The sequence below is a fragment of the Erigeron canadensis genome, chromosome 2, assembly GCF_010389155.1.
Source record: "Erigeron canadensis isolate Cc75 chromosome 2, C_canadensis_v1, whole genome shotgun sequence".
NCBI lineage: Eukaryota > Viridiplantae > Streptophyta > Magnoliopsida > Asterales > Asteraceae > Erigeron > Erigeron canadensis.
The window spans coordinates 34,284,415-34,306,254 of NC_057762.1; the positions used below are offsets into that span (position 1 = coordinate 34,284,415).

Consider the following 21,840-nt stretch of genomic DNA (forward strand, 5'->3'; position numbering starts at 1 on the left):
TAAATTGTTTTTATTAATGATGCAAATATTATATTAACTTTAACATAATATAGTTATATTTAAAACTTTTGTAAACTTTAAAATTAAATCTTAAATAAGTTTATACTCCATGCGTCCCATACTAAATGTCCTATTTTGATTGGTCAAGTATTTTTCTTCTGACTTTGACCATAAATATCTTTGTTTGTGTTATATATTAGTTGATGAAAGTTATATTAATAAAAAGTACATTTAAATCTCAATCAATTCATATATGTTATATCAGGTATTATATAATACAAACAAAAATATTTACGATTAAAGTAAAAAGAATAAGACTCAAAATGTCAAAATAGGACACTTAATATGAGACGGAGGGAGTACTTCACAGACTAAACTGAAATTTATTTAAGTATATACATACATATGTAAAACATTGAATGATATGGATTAAAAGTGTTAATTTCTGGAAATGATGTCTTTTTCCTTTTAATTACCTACACACACGTATACGTTATATACATTATATATGAATAACAGATAAAAAAAACACCCACAGCTGGCCCCACTTAGGGATGGCAAAAATACTCGTACCCGATGGTGAACCCGATACCCACACCTGATTTAACCAGAGAATCTCTGAGTTGACCGGGGATGAGGACGAGTATGAGATGTAAATCTAATCCCCGATGGGGATGGGGACGGGGATGAAAAACCGTAAATTTCCGATCCCCATACCCGAACCTGAAAATACTATATATATATATTAGAATCAATATAAGTTCTTATCTATATTCTAGAACCAATTTTAAGTTTAAAGCTTTTGTTTAATACTTTTTATGTGTTATACTTTACTAATCATTTACTTAACATATATATATTAGTTTATACATAGAAAGAAAATGTCAAAATACACATTCTCCTATATATATATCTTCTATTAAGATACATTCATGTTCATTCAAAAAAGGTATCCCCGGTACTCGACGGGGATCCCCGATACTCGACGGGGATCCCCGATACCCGATGAGGACAGGTATGAAGATGTAATTTAATTCCCCGACGGGGATGAGGATTACAAGTGAAAATCGGGTACGGGGATGGGAAACCCCATTGCCATCCCTAGCCCCACCTCCTCCCTCTTCCTCCTCGTCCACGCTCTCCGACGACTCAGCAACTGTGGCCGACGACTTGGTCGTCGACGAGGCCACTACCAATTGGGTCCTCGTCGACGAGCTTGTTGAAGAGCCCACGAAAAGCCTATTGGGAGAGGCCTTACATCTACACACAATTTGGTTATGCCCGTAGCCATATATAAGTATCGAGTCTTATTGGTGTTATTGTACACAATTTGGTTATGCAACTTATTCGACTAAATATCTTAAGATTTTCCTTAGCATTGCTATTTTTCCAATTTTGCTTAATCCTCTAGAAGTTATTAACTAATAAAAGTAATTTTGCCTCCTCTTTTACGTCTATCGATCTCTCGCGACTTTGAATGTTAGAGAGCATTAAAGGACTAATAACGATAGGCTATAATACTACAATGTCAAATACTTTGTACTCTGTAAGATTTTTTAAATCTTATGACATTTTTTACTCATGATATTATTCTTTTGTTTTTTTTTTTTGGTGCAACAAAAGAGCAACATCGTATTATTAATGACTTAAACATATAGCCTAACTATAAAGAAACAAAATTACATGATTAAAAATGGGTTTCTAATCCACTTGTCTTAACAAAACCGAGTTTTCTTATTTCTGCTTGAAATCGAAAAGAAAAGACCGGCTAACAATTGAATCAACGCTCGAGTTTTCTTATTTAGATGCTTGTTTTTGGAATATTCTGTATATGTGGCATCCTTTTTCAATGGTAAACACCATACCATGACCTTGAACGTTGGTTCAAATTCAATCTAGCCAATAATATAAACCTTTGTCCATAAAATGTTGATTTTGTACATGTTGAATTACTTTCTATGTTATTTTATTATGATGGCTCATTTATATCTATATCTATATCTATATTGTTTTATCTAGCTCCTTATTTTTGAAAAGTGTCAGAAAATAGTTAGATAGAAAAATACTAAATTACCCTTAATAAACACCTCTTTTGGAAAGAGTTATTAAGGATTATCAAAATTGTCCATAATGAATTAATTTACTCTTTAAATTTTTATCTTGTTAATTTACACTCTAAGTCCTTATCTTCTAAAATATTTACACTATCATCATTACATCAATTGCACGGTTACGCCACTCGACACCAATTGTTGATGTCATAACCACCCGTCACCGACACTACCAAACCGCCGTCGTCGTTACTATCGCCGCATTGCATATGTACCATGCTAGTATATCTATATGGATATTTTCCGAACGTACATGCGGTCCTAAACTGGTCATTCATCAGTTAAATGTGCTTAGGTTGTGGATATATCATATATCTATACTATCTTATAATAATTATCACTTTCTCTCTCATAAAAGTGTTAGATGCAAAATTACCACTTTACCCTTAATTAATTAATTTACATCATCAATCCCTTATCTTTTAAAATATCTCTACTATATCTTTACATCAATTACTTACACCCACCACCAACAATAGTTCGTCACCGCCACCAGTCGTCGTCATGACCAAACCGCTACCGCATCGCGCGGGTGTAACTAAAGAAAAACAAGAAATAATTGATCATTACATATACATAGAAAAACCACAAGAGACGACGCCACTGATGTTGAGGCCGTTGATCGAAGATGTAAAGGCATAATGATTATCAAGTATCTTTGTAGTGCCTTATCATTGGTTCCCTCAAAATTCCAATATGGCAATAGTCAATGGTCTAATTCTAGGAAGTGGTTATCATGGTAATAGTCAATGATCTAACTCTAGTAATTGATGTTGATGTGTATTTTTGTAAGCCTGGTGATTTGTGTGATAAAAAAAACCTCATGTGTCCTTCAAAATACCAACTCCTACTTTTTACTAATGGATGTCGATTTGTACCTAACTTATTTTATCTATACTAAATAAAAATAACAAAAAGGGGATTAACATGATTGCTTAAGAATACTAGGAGATCGATGCAAATGCCAAATAACCAAAAATGAAAACATACACTGATCCATAAAGATTTAACGGACCCTTTATGTTTAAACTCTTCCAATATTATTTCTAATGTAAGATCATTGGTATGTAAGATCGTTGGATGTTAATAAACTGGCGCTCATGTCGTATTGCCATTAGAACAAAATTCATTTTATTTTGTGTGATTTTTTGCTATCAAGTTTGGATGCTTAATTTGTTATGGAACTAATCAATTAAGGATACTTGATATGGTGTATAAATAGTTACATATCCATGTCTATAATTGTTGAGCTCCAGTCCAGACCATTACACAATAAAAATGTGACATATTCAATTCTTGGTTCAGAATTTGACGATCCTTCTTTTGTTATGTCGTGCTATGATATAGAGTTCTTTGAAGCCATCCGGTGATCTTTACTCTAGAATAATCATGTTTTTATAATAATGAGTGTAAGAATTGTTCATTAACAGCGAACAACAAAACTTAAATCTTTTAGGGCGCATTTAGTTGTGGAAAATGATTTCTAGTTTTCCATTTCTAGCTTTATAGAAAATGAAAGGAGTTTTCCATCTCTAGAAAACAAATGAAAATTTTAAAAAACACGTTCAAAATTAAAAAATGGAAACAATTTGAGGTTCTGAAAATTTAGAAAATGAAAAGTGGAAAATAATAAAAATGTGTTTTCAAATTTTCATAGAATAGTGAAAAACATTGTATTCTGTTTTCATGAAAAACTTTTCCAAGAAAACTAGATTTTTGAACGTGTTTTTTGTTTTCCATGTTTTCTTGAAAAATGAAAATAAAAAACAGGGCAGTTTTCTTGAACTAAACGCACCCTTAGCCTCTCAAAAACAAAACTTTAATTCTTCTTTAATCTTATTTAGCTTTAAACTTGGGTTAAGACTCTGTTTGAGGCTTAGCAGACCCACCCAAATAACTTTGAGCCGAAAGCTATGTGTCTATGCCCTATGTTACTCGTTTCGGGCCTAGCCCACTTGAAGGATGGCAACGGGGCTTTGACTCCTTTCTATGGCCCACTCTCATTAATCTTCCAAATGTTTAATGAAACTGGGACGATGTTTTTATAAACTCGATTCATGGCTAGGCATAGTTTCATCATCTTCTTCTTTTATATATAACTCCATCTTGGCATGTATAATATGGACAATCGCATAAAGTCACTGACTTTGAGGGGCTTCCAATTTCTAGATATCTATAATAAAATCCAGAGTTATGTTAATAATTTTTCTTAATATTTGTGGAACAACATTATTTTAGAAATAATGAAATTAATAACTGGTCAGAGGCATCCCAAGTTTTACCCAAGGTCTTGAGTTCGATTCTTAGAGATGGCAAGTCTTGTGGTTTTTTCCTCCGAATACTTGTATCGGCCCATGGTCAACATCTCGTTGTCTAGGCTACGTGCAAGGTTTCACCATTATACGGTGAGTTTTCTCTGATGTCGCATGCCGACTAAATGTTCAAAAATAATAACTTGCGTGTTTAAGATAAGTGGAATTTTATATTTAATCATATAAGAATTTGATTCTGTAGACTTGTAGGAAAATATCATTGTTTTCGTCATACTATAATAAAATACAGATTTATGTTAATAATAATAATTTTTCCTAATATTTGGGGAACAACATTATTCAAGAAATAATGAAATTAATAAAAACTCCTGTGTAATTAAGATGATTAAGTGGAATTCTTTATTTAATCAAATAAGAATATGAATTTGTAGACTTGTAGGAAAATACCATTGTTTTCGTCATAAGGGACTTATCTTTGTTATCTAGCAAATTCATATTTCCATCCCCGAAATTACTTACAAAGTACATCTATGAAGCCGTCTGATCTTGTCTTGACCAAGATCGGCATAAGAAGAAAGAATAAGTATACAACAAATGCAAAATGTGAATTCAGGAAACAAAAATAGAAATCGATCATGGAAATTTTCTCATGTCATACATGACTTGTGGTGTCTTCCTTTAGATAATTGTCAACAAATAAAATGAAATTAGATCAATTATGTGACTTTTATCTACTAGTTACGAAAAATACAAATCAAAGTTGTACTACTCCAAGGGTCCAGGCTGAAAAGCCTAGAATGACATCTAAACACGAATATAAACACAGTGGCGAAGCCAGCAATTTGATACTGGAAGGGCCAAAAAATTTTTTTTTTACCTAGACACTGGTCGAAAAATGACAGCGAAATAACATTGATTTAGTTCATAAACAGTAGCATATAGCTCACAAATAACATAAAACAATAAATTTGCAGAATTATACAAAGACAACAACATCACAATAACCAGATAACATCGTTACAACAACATAGCTATAACTAGTTATGACATATCTATATATAAAAACGTATATATATGAATGGCAAACATTTATGACATACCTATATATATAAATAATACATACTTGTTTGATTGGAATAAGAACTTATGAAGTATGAAAAAAAAAGAAATAAAATGAATAAATTAACATACCTTTGTTAGATTGCAATAAGAAAAAGAGAATGAAAACTATTAAACTTTCTTAGTTGAGGCTCTGTTAGTGAGTTAGTCTAAAAGATAGAAAAAGGAAAATGGATATTGCAAGAAGCTGAGAAAAACATGTTGTCGTGTTGTGTAAAGTAAGAGATTGGTTGGATGAGTCAATGTTATTTCTTATTTTATTTTGGTGGGATGAGCTAGCTTTAATATAAACCCAAAATTTTATCATTCCCCTACTTATAATTCTCAGTATAAGTAGTCTGTTGGGGTGGGCCTTGGCCCGTCCTAATGACAATGTGGCTCCGCCCCTGTATAAACATAATTTTTTTTTTTTTTTTCACATTTATGGCACAACCAAACTTGACATGGTCAACAAGACTGTACCATTAAACAACTCTATAACCAAAGGAAATACAGTACATATAAAACAACATACACATCATAAAAAGAGGCAAGAAACATGAGGGGTTGACATCATCATGAATGCAATGAAAATATCTTAGAAATTAAACAAAGATCTAGCTATATATATTTTTGGTTGGTCCCAATTAACTCGTTTTGTTTAAACTACAACTTTGGTTTAGCTGATCTAACCATGGTTGGTTTATCTTTTGTTTTTCATGATTATTATTATGATGACGATGATAGCCGAACCGAACAAGCAACAACTTGAGCCCATTGCCTCAATCTTGTCTTCACCCTATGTGGATTATCCCCTTCAAACATGCATATACACAGCAACTTATAAATTAAATCAGGATGGAATTGAATATGAAATTTTCAATTAATTAATTTCAGTTCATAACTAGTAATATTAATTTATACGAGCGCGCGATCGAGACCTTAATTAATATATGGAAAGTGTTGATGAATATTTATATATACCTTGTTTGATAATGGTGTGAGGGCTGTTTGATGGAGAAGAGAAATCAGGCTCTTCCGAGAGAGTACTAGACGAGTATGAAATGATGGAAGATGAGGAATTAGGTGATGATGAACATTTCGATATTGTATCATGATATTGCTTGTTGACCGCATAATATAAGCCCAAAGCAGGTAAAGTAGTCGAAAGGCGGTCAACCAATTCAGGAGAATGATCGAATCCAAAACCAAGCTCAATACAACCTTTAAGCTCATCAATATCTTCATCAGTGACACTCTTGCTCTTTCGATGTCTACGGTTCACATGTTTCCCTTTTCGTTTCGACCATTCCTCGTCTCGAGCTAGGTCAGGTGACCATGAATTTTGTTTGTAAAGTGGTGATGGCGAGGTGGTGGCGTCATGAGCCATTAATTGCCAGCCAAACCCCTAGTGGGTTTGGTTCGGAGACCCCAATCGGGTTCTTGGATCGAGCTTCTTGGTTTTTGGTTAAGGAAATGATTTATAGGGGGAAGTAAACATTGAGATGGTCCCATTCAACTGTTTTATTTAATTGATTGGTTGTAGGGTGTCTATTTAAATATTTCGGTTTTGCATTATTGCATAATTTGTAGTCCATAAAACTATGAATTTTGTATAAATTTATTTATTAAAGAGTTTTATTTTATGCAAGGGTATACGCATTCGTAGAGATAGATAGTATCAGCAGATCAAAAGTAGGATGTTTTAAAACCAAGCATAAATAATATTTACACTAAATACCCATATAGTAATTAAGATATCCTAAAGATGTGTCTTTGAACTTCACATATAGGTCGAATCTACATTGATAACGAGTATCACTCCATTCATTTGTAGATTGGTCTTTATATGGAATTAGAAATCATTGTTGTGTGTATACATTAGAAAATAAAACTTTTAAAGTGAATCATATTTATTCGTATTATATAAACATATATATGTGAAAAATAATGAGTGTGATACATTAAATAGTTTGTATAATGTTGATATAAGCGGATTATATAAAATGAAATTTTACAATCCTAACCCGGATATTCGGGGAATACAGAGGATTCCTTTCTTCTCAAGCCACCCAAATATGAGTATAATATGTTATACATGGCCCATTTATGAGCAAGTCTCAACTTGCATGATAAACAAATGAAGCACAACAAAATAAGTCATCTATGTTATACTTAACTTAAGCTAAAAATGCATTTATTAATCACTAATTTAAAGCAGATATTCTATATTTTAAAACGAATCTATCATACATATAATTTTTGTGAGAAAAACTTTGAATCCGTCATGAGTTTGTACTCGGGGTACAAGTTTATGCTAAAACAGAAAAATGATAATGCATTTTTCAAAAATAATCTTGATACCTTTAGGGGAAAAAATGTTAGATGTAGTAATTGCCATATTAGGGAAATTCTCATGGCATTTGAGAATTACTACATAATACAAGTATTAAAGAATACACAAACAAAATTTTGATGTCATTACACGCTAAAAAGTAGAAATAAAGAGATAGTGGCCCAACTCTAATATGAATTGGCAAATGGATCTTAAAAAAAGACCAAGTCCAGTTAGTAGGCTTATATTTAGAAAACTTTAACTGATCCAAGTTAAAGGAACCCACTTAGCTACCGGGTTTAATTTATAGTTTGAACTGCATAACTGGACCAAATACATAAACAAATAGCTACCGGGTTTGTACTCGGGAATTTGTAATTAACTGGTCATTGTACCCGCGCGTTGCCGTGGGATACGATTTTTATACGACAAAGTTTTGGACCCAAATTTATGACAAATATTCAAACTCAAAATTTTAAAAAGATAAATAAACATGTAGCAATAACAATAAAAAATATAAAGGAGTAATAAGATATATAAAAACATAAACAATAACTATATTAATGTTTTAAATGTTATGTAAACGTAAGACGTAATGATAACAGTTATTATATATTAAAAACTTTATTTATATAAAAATACAGATGAAATAATCAAAACCAAATGTTTAAAAGTAAATCTGTAACTATGTGAAAGTTGTCTAATGAAAAATCCAAAAGTTTAGTGTCACGAAAATGAAAACTTTGATGCATGTCAAAAGTTAAAAGATAAAAAAAATTTGGTAAAAGTTATTATATGCTATAAGGACGTGTACGTTTCAGGCATAAAGGACTTGTAAATCGGTATAGACTTTTTGTATAAAAACATAAAAAGAACTATATTAATTCTTTAAATTAATGTTACATGAACGTAATATGTAACGATAATGAAAGTTATTATATATTAAAAATGTTATATATATATATATAAAGACGGATAAAAATAGTCAAAACCAAATGTTTAAAAGTAAAATCGTAAACATGTGAAAGTTATTTGATGAAAACATAATATCCCAAAAATTTAGTGTCAAGAAAATAAAAACGAAATGACAAAAGTTAAAAGATAGAAAGTTTAGGGGGTTAAAAGGAAAAATGGTAAAAATTATTATGTGCTATGAGAACTTGTACATTCCATGCATAAGGCACTTGTACATTTGTACAACTTTTTAGTATATTATAAATTTGCTTTCGATTTGGGATATAAATTTGAACTTAGATTTTACTTGACGAACAAAAGATCTTAAGAAAGGTCTAATCTTGTTCTTTTTACTGAAATATAAGATATAGTTTAAGTTTATTAGAACCGGGGAGGAAAGATTGGACCAAGGTAGAAATTTAGCTATAGATGCATGTTTTATACGCAGGAGGCTATGTTTAAAAATGCATAAATGATTGTATTAAGACAATAGAAATAGAATTATATTGAATTATAGTTCATACATATATTTCGGAAGCATGTATGTTTTACGACTAATGAGCAGTCCATTATCGGAAGTTTTGTTTTTCAAAACCTTTTGAATTATGCTTTTTTACAAAACACTTCATCTACCTCTAGATATATCTTGGATGAGAGTTTTGCGTGAGACTTTATTTTTTTTCTTTTAACAAGCTATGCTATTAAAAACACTTCATCTACCTTTAGATATTCTTTAACAAATATTATAAAAATATCCATGCTATTAGAAGATTGGAAAGAATACTTAAAAAGATAAAGATGACAAAAGTAAAGAAGTGATCGAATGATCCTCAAGTGGAAAGGCATATGGGGTTCCACTCAAAGTATATACAAAGCGAAAAAAGGTTCCTTATAACACGGGAACTCCTTCAAAGTTCTTTTTTAAACATACTTATAGATGCACAATTCTTTAATGAGAAATTCTAGACTGATAAAAGGATAATTAATATGATACAAATAGTTAATTTCAAAACAATTTCCACAAGATTTTCTTTTAACGCGAAATATAAAATATATTTATTTATAATATGAAAAATGTTAAACATAACCCTTATGACTACACCATAAAAAAATTATACAATTTATATCAACAACTAATCTTTTAAATTTTATGGTAAATATATAACTATTTAATGCATTTTATATACAATTCTAGGGCTTTGTCTGCTAGATCTTATAAAGGATACAATCATACAAACACAGATCTAAAAATAAAACAAGAGTTATATTTTTTTTTTTTAACTTTGAACAGTCTATAATCTAAATCACTTAATCATTTCTTAACAATGTTTTTAACATAAACTTTTAAACAATAACCATTTTAATTATATTCTTTCATTTATAATAACAATAATACTTCCATCATTAACTTTGAATCATGCATCGTTGTAATCACTTAACATAAAGACAAAATATAAACTAACGGGTTATGACATCAACTTAATTAGGTTGGATGGACTGATGTAGGCGTATATATAGGTTCTAATAAAGTAATGTAAAGTAACTCCCAATGCCGTCTTTTACGGGTTTTGGGTCCTAATACCGTCTTTCACGGGTTTTGGGTCCCAATACCGTCTTCGACGGTGTATGGGGAGGTTGATATGTAAACAGCCTTACCCTACCAAAGGTAGAAAGGCTGCTTTCAGGTTCTACCATAGGTAGAAAAGGACCTCCAGCCTTGCTGGACATGAAGATCAAATCCATAACCTCTGTTTTCAGAGGCAAGAGCTCCAACTACTGATCCAACATATATATATATATATATATATATATTGAAGAGTTAAAAAGAAAAGAAGTTGAAGGAAGTTGCAAGTATCAAGTAAACCTTTATTCCATTTTCATTCCTCAAATCAAGACCACTCTTGACGGCTAATATGTGTTTGCAAGTTTTATTACGGAGTAAAAGGTAAGCTACTTTTTTAAAGTTGGAATATAGTAAAGACGCAACTAGAGTTGATAATCTGTTGATTGAATTAACCATTTGAAATGACGACCTTTAAGCACTTGAAACTACCTTTTAAGTTATGTGCTTTGATACCTACATGAAAATTGAAGCCCAAAAATAATGTGTAAACAAACCTTAAAATACCAGATCCGAGATAGTTTGATCTCAATCAATCAATCAATCAAACTAAGAAATAAGTACAGGAATTATTATCATTATTAATAGAATAAAATATGATTATTACAATATAGTGTTTTTATTATCACAATGATGATGAGATACAAATTATATGTATATCATATATAAACTCAATCTATTATACAACAAAAAAAATTCTTGTTATAGGATCCTAGATCTTTTATTTAATTTTTTTGGTCAGTCTCGATCAGGCCCAACAAGGATTGAGTTTTGTTTTTCTTTCAGCCCAGTTACATCTTAACTTTCATAATTACTAAAGCTGTATAGTCGTATCTAGAGTTCTAGACAATTAGACGCATCATTTTTTCAGTTTTCTGTTTATAGTTTTATTATACTCAACCTATCTGTTTTTTCTTTAAAGAGCAATAAAAAAAACTTTATCTATTCATATTTAAGGATAGTAAGAAAAATCAAACTGCTAATTTTGATGTAAAGAATGTACGTACGTAAATTAGATCAAAATAAATACGAGTATAATGTAATTATGAAACTACATATATTTTATTGCAACTTTTGTAATAATTCTTTGTAGATGAAATTTATTTTTGTATTTTTTTATGTATTTTCCATCTTCGAGGCATATCAGCATTATATATATTGATTTCCGACCAATCCTCACTATTACTAATAAATTTCCCTCCTTTCCTTTAATTTCACTACATTTCAAGAATGGAGTATATGGGTCAATCTTTTTCCTCTTCGTTTTCTTCTTCTCTCACACCCATTTACAAGAACTCATCATCATTTCATATTCATTTTGGTTAATTCATGTTGTGATAACAGTAGCGTTAATTAATCCTCTTAATTATCTCACCACCATTCTTGGAGGGTGGCTGTGTATATTTGAAAAGTGGCAAAGTTGCTGCAACTTTCAGGTAATATAAAATCACACTAATTTGATTAAATAATAATCCTAAGTCTAATCCTAGGTTTAGGTAGACAAATTGGGCGATAATAAAATCATTAAAGTACTCAACCTACACCACACGAGCACCTTGGGTCTCTTTTATATCATTATTGTTTACAACTTTTTTTTTTTTTAAAATTATATTGTCACTTTATATGCAAAACTTTTGTTTAGTTATTATTTACTGGCCTAATATAGGCAAAGCAATATTGTACAAAGATAGTGTCCAAAAGGCGAGAACCTTAATTGGTCCATATTCGATATTTTTAGTTCTTTACATATATCCAAAAGTCACCCAGTAGCAAAAGCAACTTACTGTACATGCATCAATAATCAAGGAAGAATTAATGTCCCAGTATACAAAATGAAACATGAAATTAATTTTGTTGAGAAAAAAAAGAAGATCGAAGAAGAAGTTTTGTGTGTAAATGGGGTCAAAGTGTCAAACCGCTTTATTATTTACATAACATTATATATGTATCAAATTAAATAACCTTGATCACGTATACTCTACATCATAATTAAGCTGGTAATTAACTGAAAAAGATCTTAACCAGTCATCGATCCGTTAAACGAATAACAAGTAATATACTACTTACATTAAACACATTTTCTTTTCATTTTGAAATTAACTTTCTCGTAAAATTTATATTAAAACTTTTAGTGACCATGCTGAAAGAAAAAAAAAACACGAAATGAGAATCATGTAATTAGTCAATAAGAATATCAATTCACTAAAAGTTCACGTACAGAATATATAGATTAAAAGGATTATAAATGTTAGATGAATCATCGATCAAAAACTATCTTTTTTAAAACGATAAATTATCCTATATATATAGTACCACTCTTAGATTACAAAAATGTCTAATTAAGATGCAACCTGAGGCTTCTGATAAATCCCCCTCTAATTATCCACGAATTATCGTATACTATTATTATATATATATATAACAACTAGCTAGCTAGCTAGTACGTACATAAAAATCACTCAAATTCCATTTCATATCTTTTAACGGGTATATATGCATGTTCATATTTTGGTATATATATTTCCGAGCTTTTGACCTCAATACCAATAGTAATATCAAAATAGCAATGTTAATTAGTTTGTTAAGAATCATATACAGGTAGAGTAGTCAGTAGTTGATAATGATCGAGACATCTATGACTGTGATACATAAGAACAAAACTAATGGATTATTAAAGTATTAATTGTAGGGATCCTCCTGTTCATTAACATTTACACTACAACAAAAATGGCTTTTAGGGAGGACGAATGTCCTCGCAATAACTTTTTAGTGAGGACGTGTCCTCGCAATAATTTTGTCACGAAAGCCTTTTCGCAAAAAGTATTTAGCGAGAACTTTTTGGACTTACAGCAAGAACATTGACTAATAAAAAAGAAAATAAAAAAGAAATGAAAATTAACTTTTTGTGAGGACCGTCCTCGCAATAAGTATAATACATTTATTTTTACAAAATCTTATTTTATATTTATAAATGAAGATTTATGTGTATTACAAATGATTAAATACGTATATACATGGTATATTGCTACGGTTCACAATAGTTTTATTTTGTTTTATTTTTAAATTTACTAGTCCTCCCAATATCCACTTGCGAGGACGGACCTTGCTTGTTGTTCGTCTTTCACTCGGATGGGCTTATTGGGCCGTTAACCTTGCTTGTTGTCTCATGTGTATATATGTTTGTATGTATATATAGGACTATGTCTCTTAGCTTTTATAAGATTCAAATTTAGTGCTCGTCTAATCATTGGGCCTAATATAATTCTCAAGGTTTAGTGTAGAAATGTGCTTATGTATGCACAACGTGGAGATATGTATATAACTACAACATGATTAATCGAGATATATATATATATATGAAAAGTGAATATAAGGTTGTTCAACACCTAAGTTTAAGTGTGAAACCCTTTACAAACTAATTTTTTTGATAATTTTTATTTAATGAATAAATGTTTGCCCCCTCATAAATTTTATAGATAAAAAATCAATATATACAAAAAAGAGGCCTTCAAAGACTGAAAAATCAGTCGCTGTTGATTATTCAGTTACTACAGCTTAGTCGTAGAAAGTACCAGCCTACATAAAATAGGAAAATCAGTCTCTATTTTTCAGTCTCTGAAGACCTATTTTTTTAAGTGTGTAAGTGTTTCAAGTTACAATTGATGGCTTAATACCAATTGATTCATGTATGATTAATCAATAACAACGACTCATTTGATTGCTCCAAAACCCGTAAAATCGATATGTATACATACTCATAGTGCATATGTGTACATACATGCTTAGATTTTTGTGTGTGGTGAAAAATAACCATTCTGTCAATTAAAATTTTTTTAACCTATCTAATGTGTAACATTATTTTATATTTATGATTATAAAATCTTTTTATGTACGTGTATATACATGTAATATACATAATTGTACATGTTAACCTTCTTTTGAGATTTTTTTTTTAGGAAGTAAAAATGATTTATTTTTGAAAAATAACCTGTACATATAGATACATTACTTTGTTTAGATAGGAAATTAAAATACATATAAATAATAAGTTATATCAAAAACTAAACGAAAATACCTTTTGCAAGGACTGGCCTCGCAAAAAATTAAACCGGGAATTTTTTATATGTTTAGTGGGAATTGAATATTTTGAAACTTATTATTTATTTACACCATTTTTTAAACAAATAATGAAATATATCTCGTGCGAGGACAATCCTCGCTAATAATATGGTCAATAAAAGTCCAATATATTTTTTCACTTTTTGACTTTGACTACCAAAAAAAATTCGTAAATAAAAATAAATTCTACTTATCGCAACGACTGTCCTCGCGAAAACGTTGGTCAAACTAAAATTTCAACACATTTAAGATTTTTTGTCTTTTAGCGACTTTTAACGCGTACAGTATGTTCTCCCTAAATTTTTTTTGTCACATTTGCTTCTTTTTCTTGTAGTGTTAACAAGGATAATGATCAATCCTCCTAATTATTTAGCCTAAAAATCCTTCTAATTAATAGGATCGTAACATGTGGAAAACCAGGAGGTGATATTATGAAAGAGAATTAGTGGATTACATGTGCTAACAAGTGGATATATTAGAAGGATTTTTAAGAGGAATTATCACAGCATTATGAACGTAATTTTTTATTCAGAAAATAAAACAAATATATATATTCTGAAAATGATTATTTGATCACAGAATAATAAAGTTAATTAGAAGGTGGTAATATGGCTAAGATAGCTAGGCTTTTCCATATTTAAATGAATGGAGCACATGGGAGATATTTAGTCATTTCGTTAAATATTTCATCCAAACCGCCCTAAAATTGAAGATACAATTCTTCGTTAATTAATATACGTATGATATCATATAGGTATAGTAGTTTAAAATAGATGAAACCTTGTATTTTACTATACAAGATCGAGTCTTTAAACTTTGATCATAGTCATACTAAAGTTAAGTCTTGTTTTAGGTGAATGTTTATATTAGATGAAAACTATATAATTCCGAGCTTTTTAAATGTGTCATTAAAATGAGAGGATAATCAGGTCGAATACTTTAAGTTTAAGAGCCGTACGAGTATGTGTGGAATTAGGAGGTTGGAGCTCACTTGCAAGAGTATATAGAGTTAGCGGTTCGGTGGAGTCATTATGTTAGTCCCGTCCGGATATGTGTGGTTGCTTTTGACAAATATACATGTGATTGTGAGTATGACTGGGTCAACTCGTTCATTAACTCGCACACCGACTTACCTGCTTCTTCTTGCTTTCTTTTCAAATAGTCACATGCATCTCTAGACTTTTATCTTTTTATTTTTCTTTACCAATATTGTACCTCTGTAGTCTGTATACTTTTTTTAAGATAAAGACCTTTGTGTTTATTACTAACACGATATTGGCTAGTAGTTAAATGCATACATAAAATAAGAAGATTAAATATAAGAACCATATATATTTCATATATTACTATCAACTTATGTCTTATAAGTAATGCTTCAACCGAATCAATTAAGGTATAGTGTTCCATATAGAATTTTGATAGATTTATCATATTCTACAAATTTTAAAATGAGAAGTACAACCAAGTAATGTATTAATGTGATAGATTTATGATAATAAATGGTGCTAATATCATTTTCTCACATGTTCAAATAAAAGGTGTAAATTACAACAAATATTTTACTAGACAATTTTTTCACACTTTAAGCTATGCATATATTTTTGTTAGTTCGATTGCACTAGCTTATAAGTTTGTACTAAAAACATGTCTACTTTCATAAAACAAATTATATATGCATTGTAAAAAAGTATTCCCACTTTTAGGTGCATTACAAATATAATGTTTCTACACGCTTATTAATACATAAACAATTTTAAGCTGCGCAATTTTAAAATCAAGCTAGTTGTATAGAAAGTGTGTCGATGTAGTTTTAAATGTGTAGAAAAATTTTATTTTATTCATTTTGAAGTATAAACATCAATTAATTTATTTCATTACTAGGTGAAAAAAAAAACATAATGATATTTTTTTGTACATGCTTAATGTATATAATTTAAATAAAAGTGTGAAAAACAATTATTTAGTGGTTGTTTCCCTTAACACAAACCTCCTTGGGTACGAAAGGTTAGATTTGTGGAATCATTGAAGGAAAAACCTGTATAAATCTATTTTAAGGTTTGAGTCCAGGAATGTTGGATAAAAAACAAATATTAGTTAATTTGGTGGCTACTAGCTTATTCTATCATCAAAACTCGATATAGGTTATACTTGTAAGCTGTATGCCCGTATCGATAGATCCCAACATTAACCCGATGTCCTATAAAATTTATTTGTGTTTTTGTCATAAGTCATAACTATTTACTAGTATAAATCATGGCCATTATTATATCATGATGTACATAAACTTGGTTTGGCATATTTCCCTAAAATTCTGAAAGTGCAACGCCTTTCCCGTTTATGTACGTTACATAGCTTTACAAATCAACATGGTTTTATCCTGAAAGATAAGACTAGCTATTTCGTCATTTGTGTAAAAGTATGTATTGTAGACATGGGAAGGAGTCTATTTTGAATAGGCAGCAAAACAAGGAGCAACAAACACATAAATAAACCATATACAAAAATTCGCTATTTTTTGACTCATTCTTTTAACTTCACATTTACTCACCTTTCTCATCCACGAGAGTGTAATCCATTGGTTTCTGATTTGTCAAACAAATTAAATAAACTTTTGTGCAAAACAATCTTAATATTAAAAAAACAGAATTAATCAATCATCGGATGAGATATATTTAAATAAATATATCAAGAACTTAACTTTTTCTATCTTTCATAATATAGTTGAGTTTAACCAAGGTCTAAGATTTGAGTTTTAGGATTCTCATCTCAAAGGAATTTTTCATGAGGTTGAAAGTCTAAAAAATATCTGGTTGAAATTGCCTCCAACATGTCTAAATCGAAACTCACTTTAAAAAAAAAAGGTAAAGTTTGATAAATTTGCATTTAGTACAAATCCATAGTTTTTCATAATAGGTTTATTGTTTTTTAAATGTACCGACACGACAATACGCGCTCTTCTCTTTTATTTAATAAGTACTTTTCATTAAACGAGCATAATATTCGCGCAATGCGGTGACAGTAGTGGGGAAGACAGTCTGATTTATTAGGGATTTTGAGTAGTTACGTAAAGAAAAAAAAAACAAAAAAGTCCAAAGGAAAATAAGGTATTTCAAAGACAGAAATATTTAATATGGGGAAATTTGATTTATTAGGGAGTAGAGATATATAGTATATGTTTTTTTCCAGGAAAGCTCAAAATTAAAAGTTATAAAACTGCTAATGATTTGTATACTCCTATTATTTAACTTCTAAAATATATACAAACTGTAATTGTATTATACAACGAGATTGTTACTCGCGCAATGCGGTGGCGGTGGCGGCAACGGGTGGTGCTAGTGGCGGTGGTGGTAACGATGTGGTTATTAATATAAAAGTAATAGACTTAAATGGTAGTGTAGTTATTTTATGGTTAAGAGATGTATATTTTGTAAATAACTTTATTAAGAATATTATAGAGATATTAGGTGGAAATATTTAAAGTAATTAATAAAAGAGATAGATAGTTTGGAAAAACATGAGAGTAAAGTATTTTAGGGATATATTTGGTAGATTTAGTGTGTGAGTTAGGAATGTGTTGAAAATCAAGGATATTTTAGGTATTTTAAAGGTAGAGAATTGAAAAGGGGTGAAATAGTTTGTTTATTAATATAGTATAAATATAAATATAATATGTGAAGTTAATGATTTTATTAGCCGGCCATTTAGGTGTTAATTACCTATTAGGCTATTACATAGCATGGTAATAATATTCTTGATCAACAGCTAATTAATTTGTAATTAAGTTGAGCGCACGTTCAAATTATACCCTGAAAGAAATATTAATTTGCAAATTAGTAATAAGGGATATAAATTTGCATGTTTTATAATCATTATAAAGCTTAATTAATCATGATGCAGATTGAGCATGAGTTTATATGGGGTGGACATGACGACACTGTGATAATTATATTTCTACATATACGATCGAGCAATGATCCTTTTTGGATGGTCTCAAGGACCATATTTATCTATTTTTTCTGATAATATATTTATATTAATATTAATATAAGTATATATATATATATATTTCAAGAATTACACAATCAAAAGTGTTATGCATATAAAATTTGTTAATCTACATAAATATCATTACTTTTCAATTTTTTTAAAGTTGAATTTATATTATTGTTATTATTAACAAACATTTTTTGTCAATCTTTATGTAAATTTATTATACGGAGTACATTTTATTTGGGTCGCTCGAGACCCAACCCAAATAACTCAAACTTAGAATAACGTAAATCTAATCTGAAACTTCTTTTGTTTATGGGTAATGTTACTCTTAAATTAATAAGGGGTTAATCTTGTATGAGAGAATGATAATAAGTGGTTGGAGGGTGAAAATAGAGGGTTTTGTACTTGCTGGCGGTACCCTAATGGTGTGAAGGATTAGCCTCATGCCACCAAATGTTGGAGTAAATATGTTAAGTGTAGGTATGAATGCATTGCCCTCTCAAAGTTGTTGTGAGGGGGTATTTATAAGCCTCCCACGAAGGGTTTCATGAGATGGGCCGAAATGTTTAGAAGTTGGGCCTAACGGTCGACTTAACGGCAACCTCCGACAGGAGGTCGTCATCGTTAGACAGCTGTGTGGAAATTGTTGGCTTGGAGACACGAGCATAAGTCGTGCGTACCAGTGCACGTGATTCATCGTACTGTTTGTCGGCTAGGCTGTCATAGGGTTCGGAGCCTATTACTAGTCTTGTTTCAGTCTTCGAACTGTCATTGCCGGAGAGTCCGGAGCCTATAGGATGGTACGTCATCATCTTCAAAAACCTCTAGTCCGTATTTCCATTAATTACTTCTCTACCGAATAAACGAAAAAAACGTCAAAAAGAAAAAGAAACAGATGACAGAAGAAAATGGAAAACGACTTTCGTAGTCGGCTGCCGTTTAGGCGAATTCGGTGTTAATGAAATCTTACTTTCATTTGGGCAGGTCCCACAAAGCATACACGACAGGGTCCACTTCGCCATTAACGGTAACCCAAACATCATTTGCATTGCTATTATTCCACTAAGCATATCTTGTCTCCCCCAAATATTAACATATAAAATTAATTTTCTAAAACGTCAATCGTACTAAATCAATCTCAAATTAAATTAGCTATCAAACGATTTCTTTCTTGTCTTCTTTTTGCAATTAGTAAATAATAAATGTGGTATATTCAAGGACAGATAATCCAATGTGCTAGACGGGGAGACCAACTTAATGACCATGCATTCCGAAGATGAAATTTTGATATGTTTTATACTTAAACTTAGTTAATAAATATAACACTGGACACTGGGTTTACGATATAATTAATATTAGATCGTTATATATTTAGTTCATAATAGCTTATAATTTTAAGATATAAGATTCTAAGTGTTATACTTTGTAAATTGTAGTACAATAATCACAGTTAAAATGTAAATATACCTGTGATCCCGTACTTAACATTCAAGTATATGTATTTGATCATGATGCAAGATATAACACGAATAGGTCTATTTTCAATCACCTGTCATATGATAATTAGATAACAATTATGATTGTTTTCATATTCTTTGATAACAATTAGAACTCTTGATTTGAGTGACAATTAAAACTTTAAAAACTAAATATATAAATATTGTCGTTCTAAAAAAAAAATTATCATGTTGATTATTAAAAATATATATATATATATATATATATAAACTTCTCAAGTTAATGGTTAAAAATATATATAAGTTGAATTTTCAGGGCTCAAAAGTATAATTATTGATGAAAAACAAAAATGTGTAAATTAATGAGACTTTTTTCTACAAATTTATATAAATATTAATATAATAATATATTTCGATAATGATTATTAAGATTTTTAATTTATAGTTAATCTAAATGATGACATAAGCGAAAGTCAATTTGATAAAATTAAATAATTTGATTGGTTAATAAGTCATTAATTCAACTGTCTTATAGTATATATTAAAATTAAAATTAAGATTAAAATTAAAATTAAGATTAAGATAAGATTAAAATTAAGATCAAGATAAGATTGAAGAAAAAACACATCTGTAAAAACAAAAAAGACCCCATCGATTTTATTTTTTTTAGCTCCCACTTGTCTAAATCTGTCACCGAGTCTATCGCTACTCAATGCACTAACTCACTCGTAAATTGTAATCAATAAGATTGGTTCAAATTAACTATTAACTAACTTACTAGTAATAAATAAAATTGGTTCAACTATACTTTTATTAAATAAATTTCAATTAAATTGACAACTATATATATTGTTACTGGATGTTTAATGTTAATTTACTAATTCCTCATTTTTTTTAAGGAAAATAAATTAAGAAGGGTGGAATTTCTTGCAATCTTAAACAAAACTTTTGATGATCAAAAGTTTTGTTTAAGATTGCAAGAAAGATATTTTTTTAACTTACATGTATGCAACCTAACACGATATATATATTATGACAATGTTACAAACTTTTTATTGTCATAAGTTAAATTATACTCTACCAGAATATGAGTTTAAAACCTTTTTACTATAAAAACAATTCGATAGATTAAACATAAAGTTACTTTAGAGATGGTCAATCTTTGTAATGTCATCTTTGATATGATCATATGAGAAGTATTTTTCACAAATCTAAGTTTATGTCCTTCAACTTAAGCTTAGATTTTTTCTTTGTATCACAAGATTACCATAAATGATTAAATTCATATGCGTGGTTAGTTAGCAATTTAAAAATAATTACTCGTATATATTTATTGAACACCTTCTAACCCTCTTACTAGCTCCGTTTTGACGCGCCTATTATATAATGCTTATGCCAAAATGTTCCAATGTAAGTGAACTGCAAATCATACAAAACTTGAATTAAGCGATTTAGAATCATGAATCTCGCGAATCAACCATAAACCGTAATTTAATTAAAAGGCACGACCCTCAAACTATATAAACTATTAACCACGAATCATTGAACTTCAACTTATTTGTATAAAGGATCAATAACCAATATGTGCACAAATGGGAAAACTATTTCTATATAGTGCATGAAAAGCGTTAAAAAGGAAATTTTGGCCTTAAAAATCAGCTCAAAACATTTAAGTGATTGATTGTTTTGATTGTCTTTCATTGTCTACTGATTGAAAAGAGTTTGGGAACAAAAGAATTCAAGAACAAAGAGAAAGGAATAGGAGCATTTTTAATTTAGAGACGGAGAGAAGATTTTCATTGATTTTTTTTTTAAAACTTAACAAACAAAACTAAGTTTTTAGTATGTACTTACTAAAAAACTTATCTAACTTTAAGCT

General features: G+C 29.9%; 1 protein-coding gene across 1 annotated transcript; it reads right to left on the reverse strand.

The window, feature by feature from the left end:
- Positions 1-5,941: 5,941 nt before the first annotated feature.
- On the reverse strand, positions 5,942-6,944 carry LOC122587501. The gene is made up of 2 exons (XM_043759687.1): positions 6,467-6,944; positions 5,942-6,297 (listed from the first exon to the last, which is right to left on the reverse strand). The coding sequence occupies exons 1-2, from the start codon at positions 6,870-6,872 to the stop codon at positions 6,212-6,214; spliced, it is 492 nt and encodes a 163-aa protein (XP_043615622.1). The 5' UTR covers positions 6,873-6,944; the 3' UTR covers positions 5,942-6,211.
- Positions 6,945-21,840: the final 14,896 nt, after the last annotated feature.

What these genes read in the sequence shown, in the direction of transcription:
- LOC122587501 (XM_043759687.1), bottom strand. Translation starts at nt 6,872, where the DNA reads ATGGCTCATGACGCCACCACCTCGCCATCACCACTTTACAAACAAAAT. An exon ending in TCACACCATTATCAAACAAG is followed by an intron (nt 6,298 to 6,466) that starts GTATATATAAAT and finishes GCATGTTTGAAG; the next exon opens with GGGATAATCCACATAGGGTG.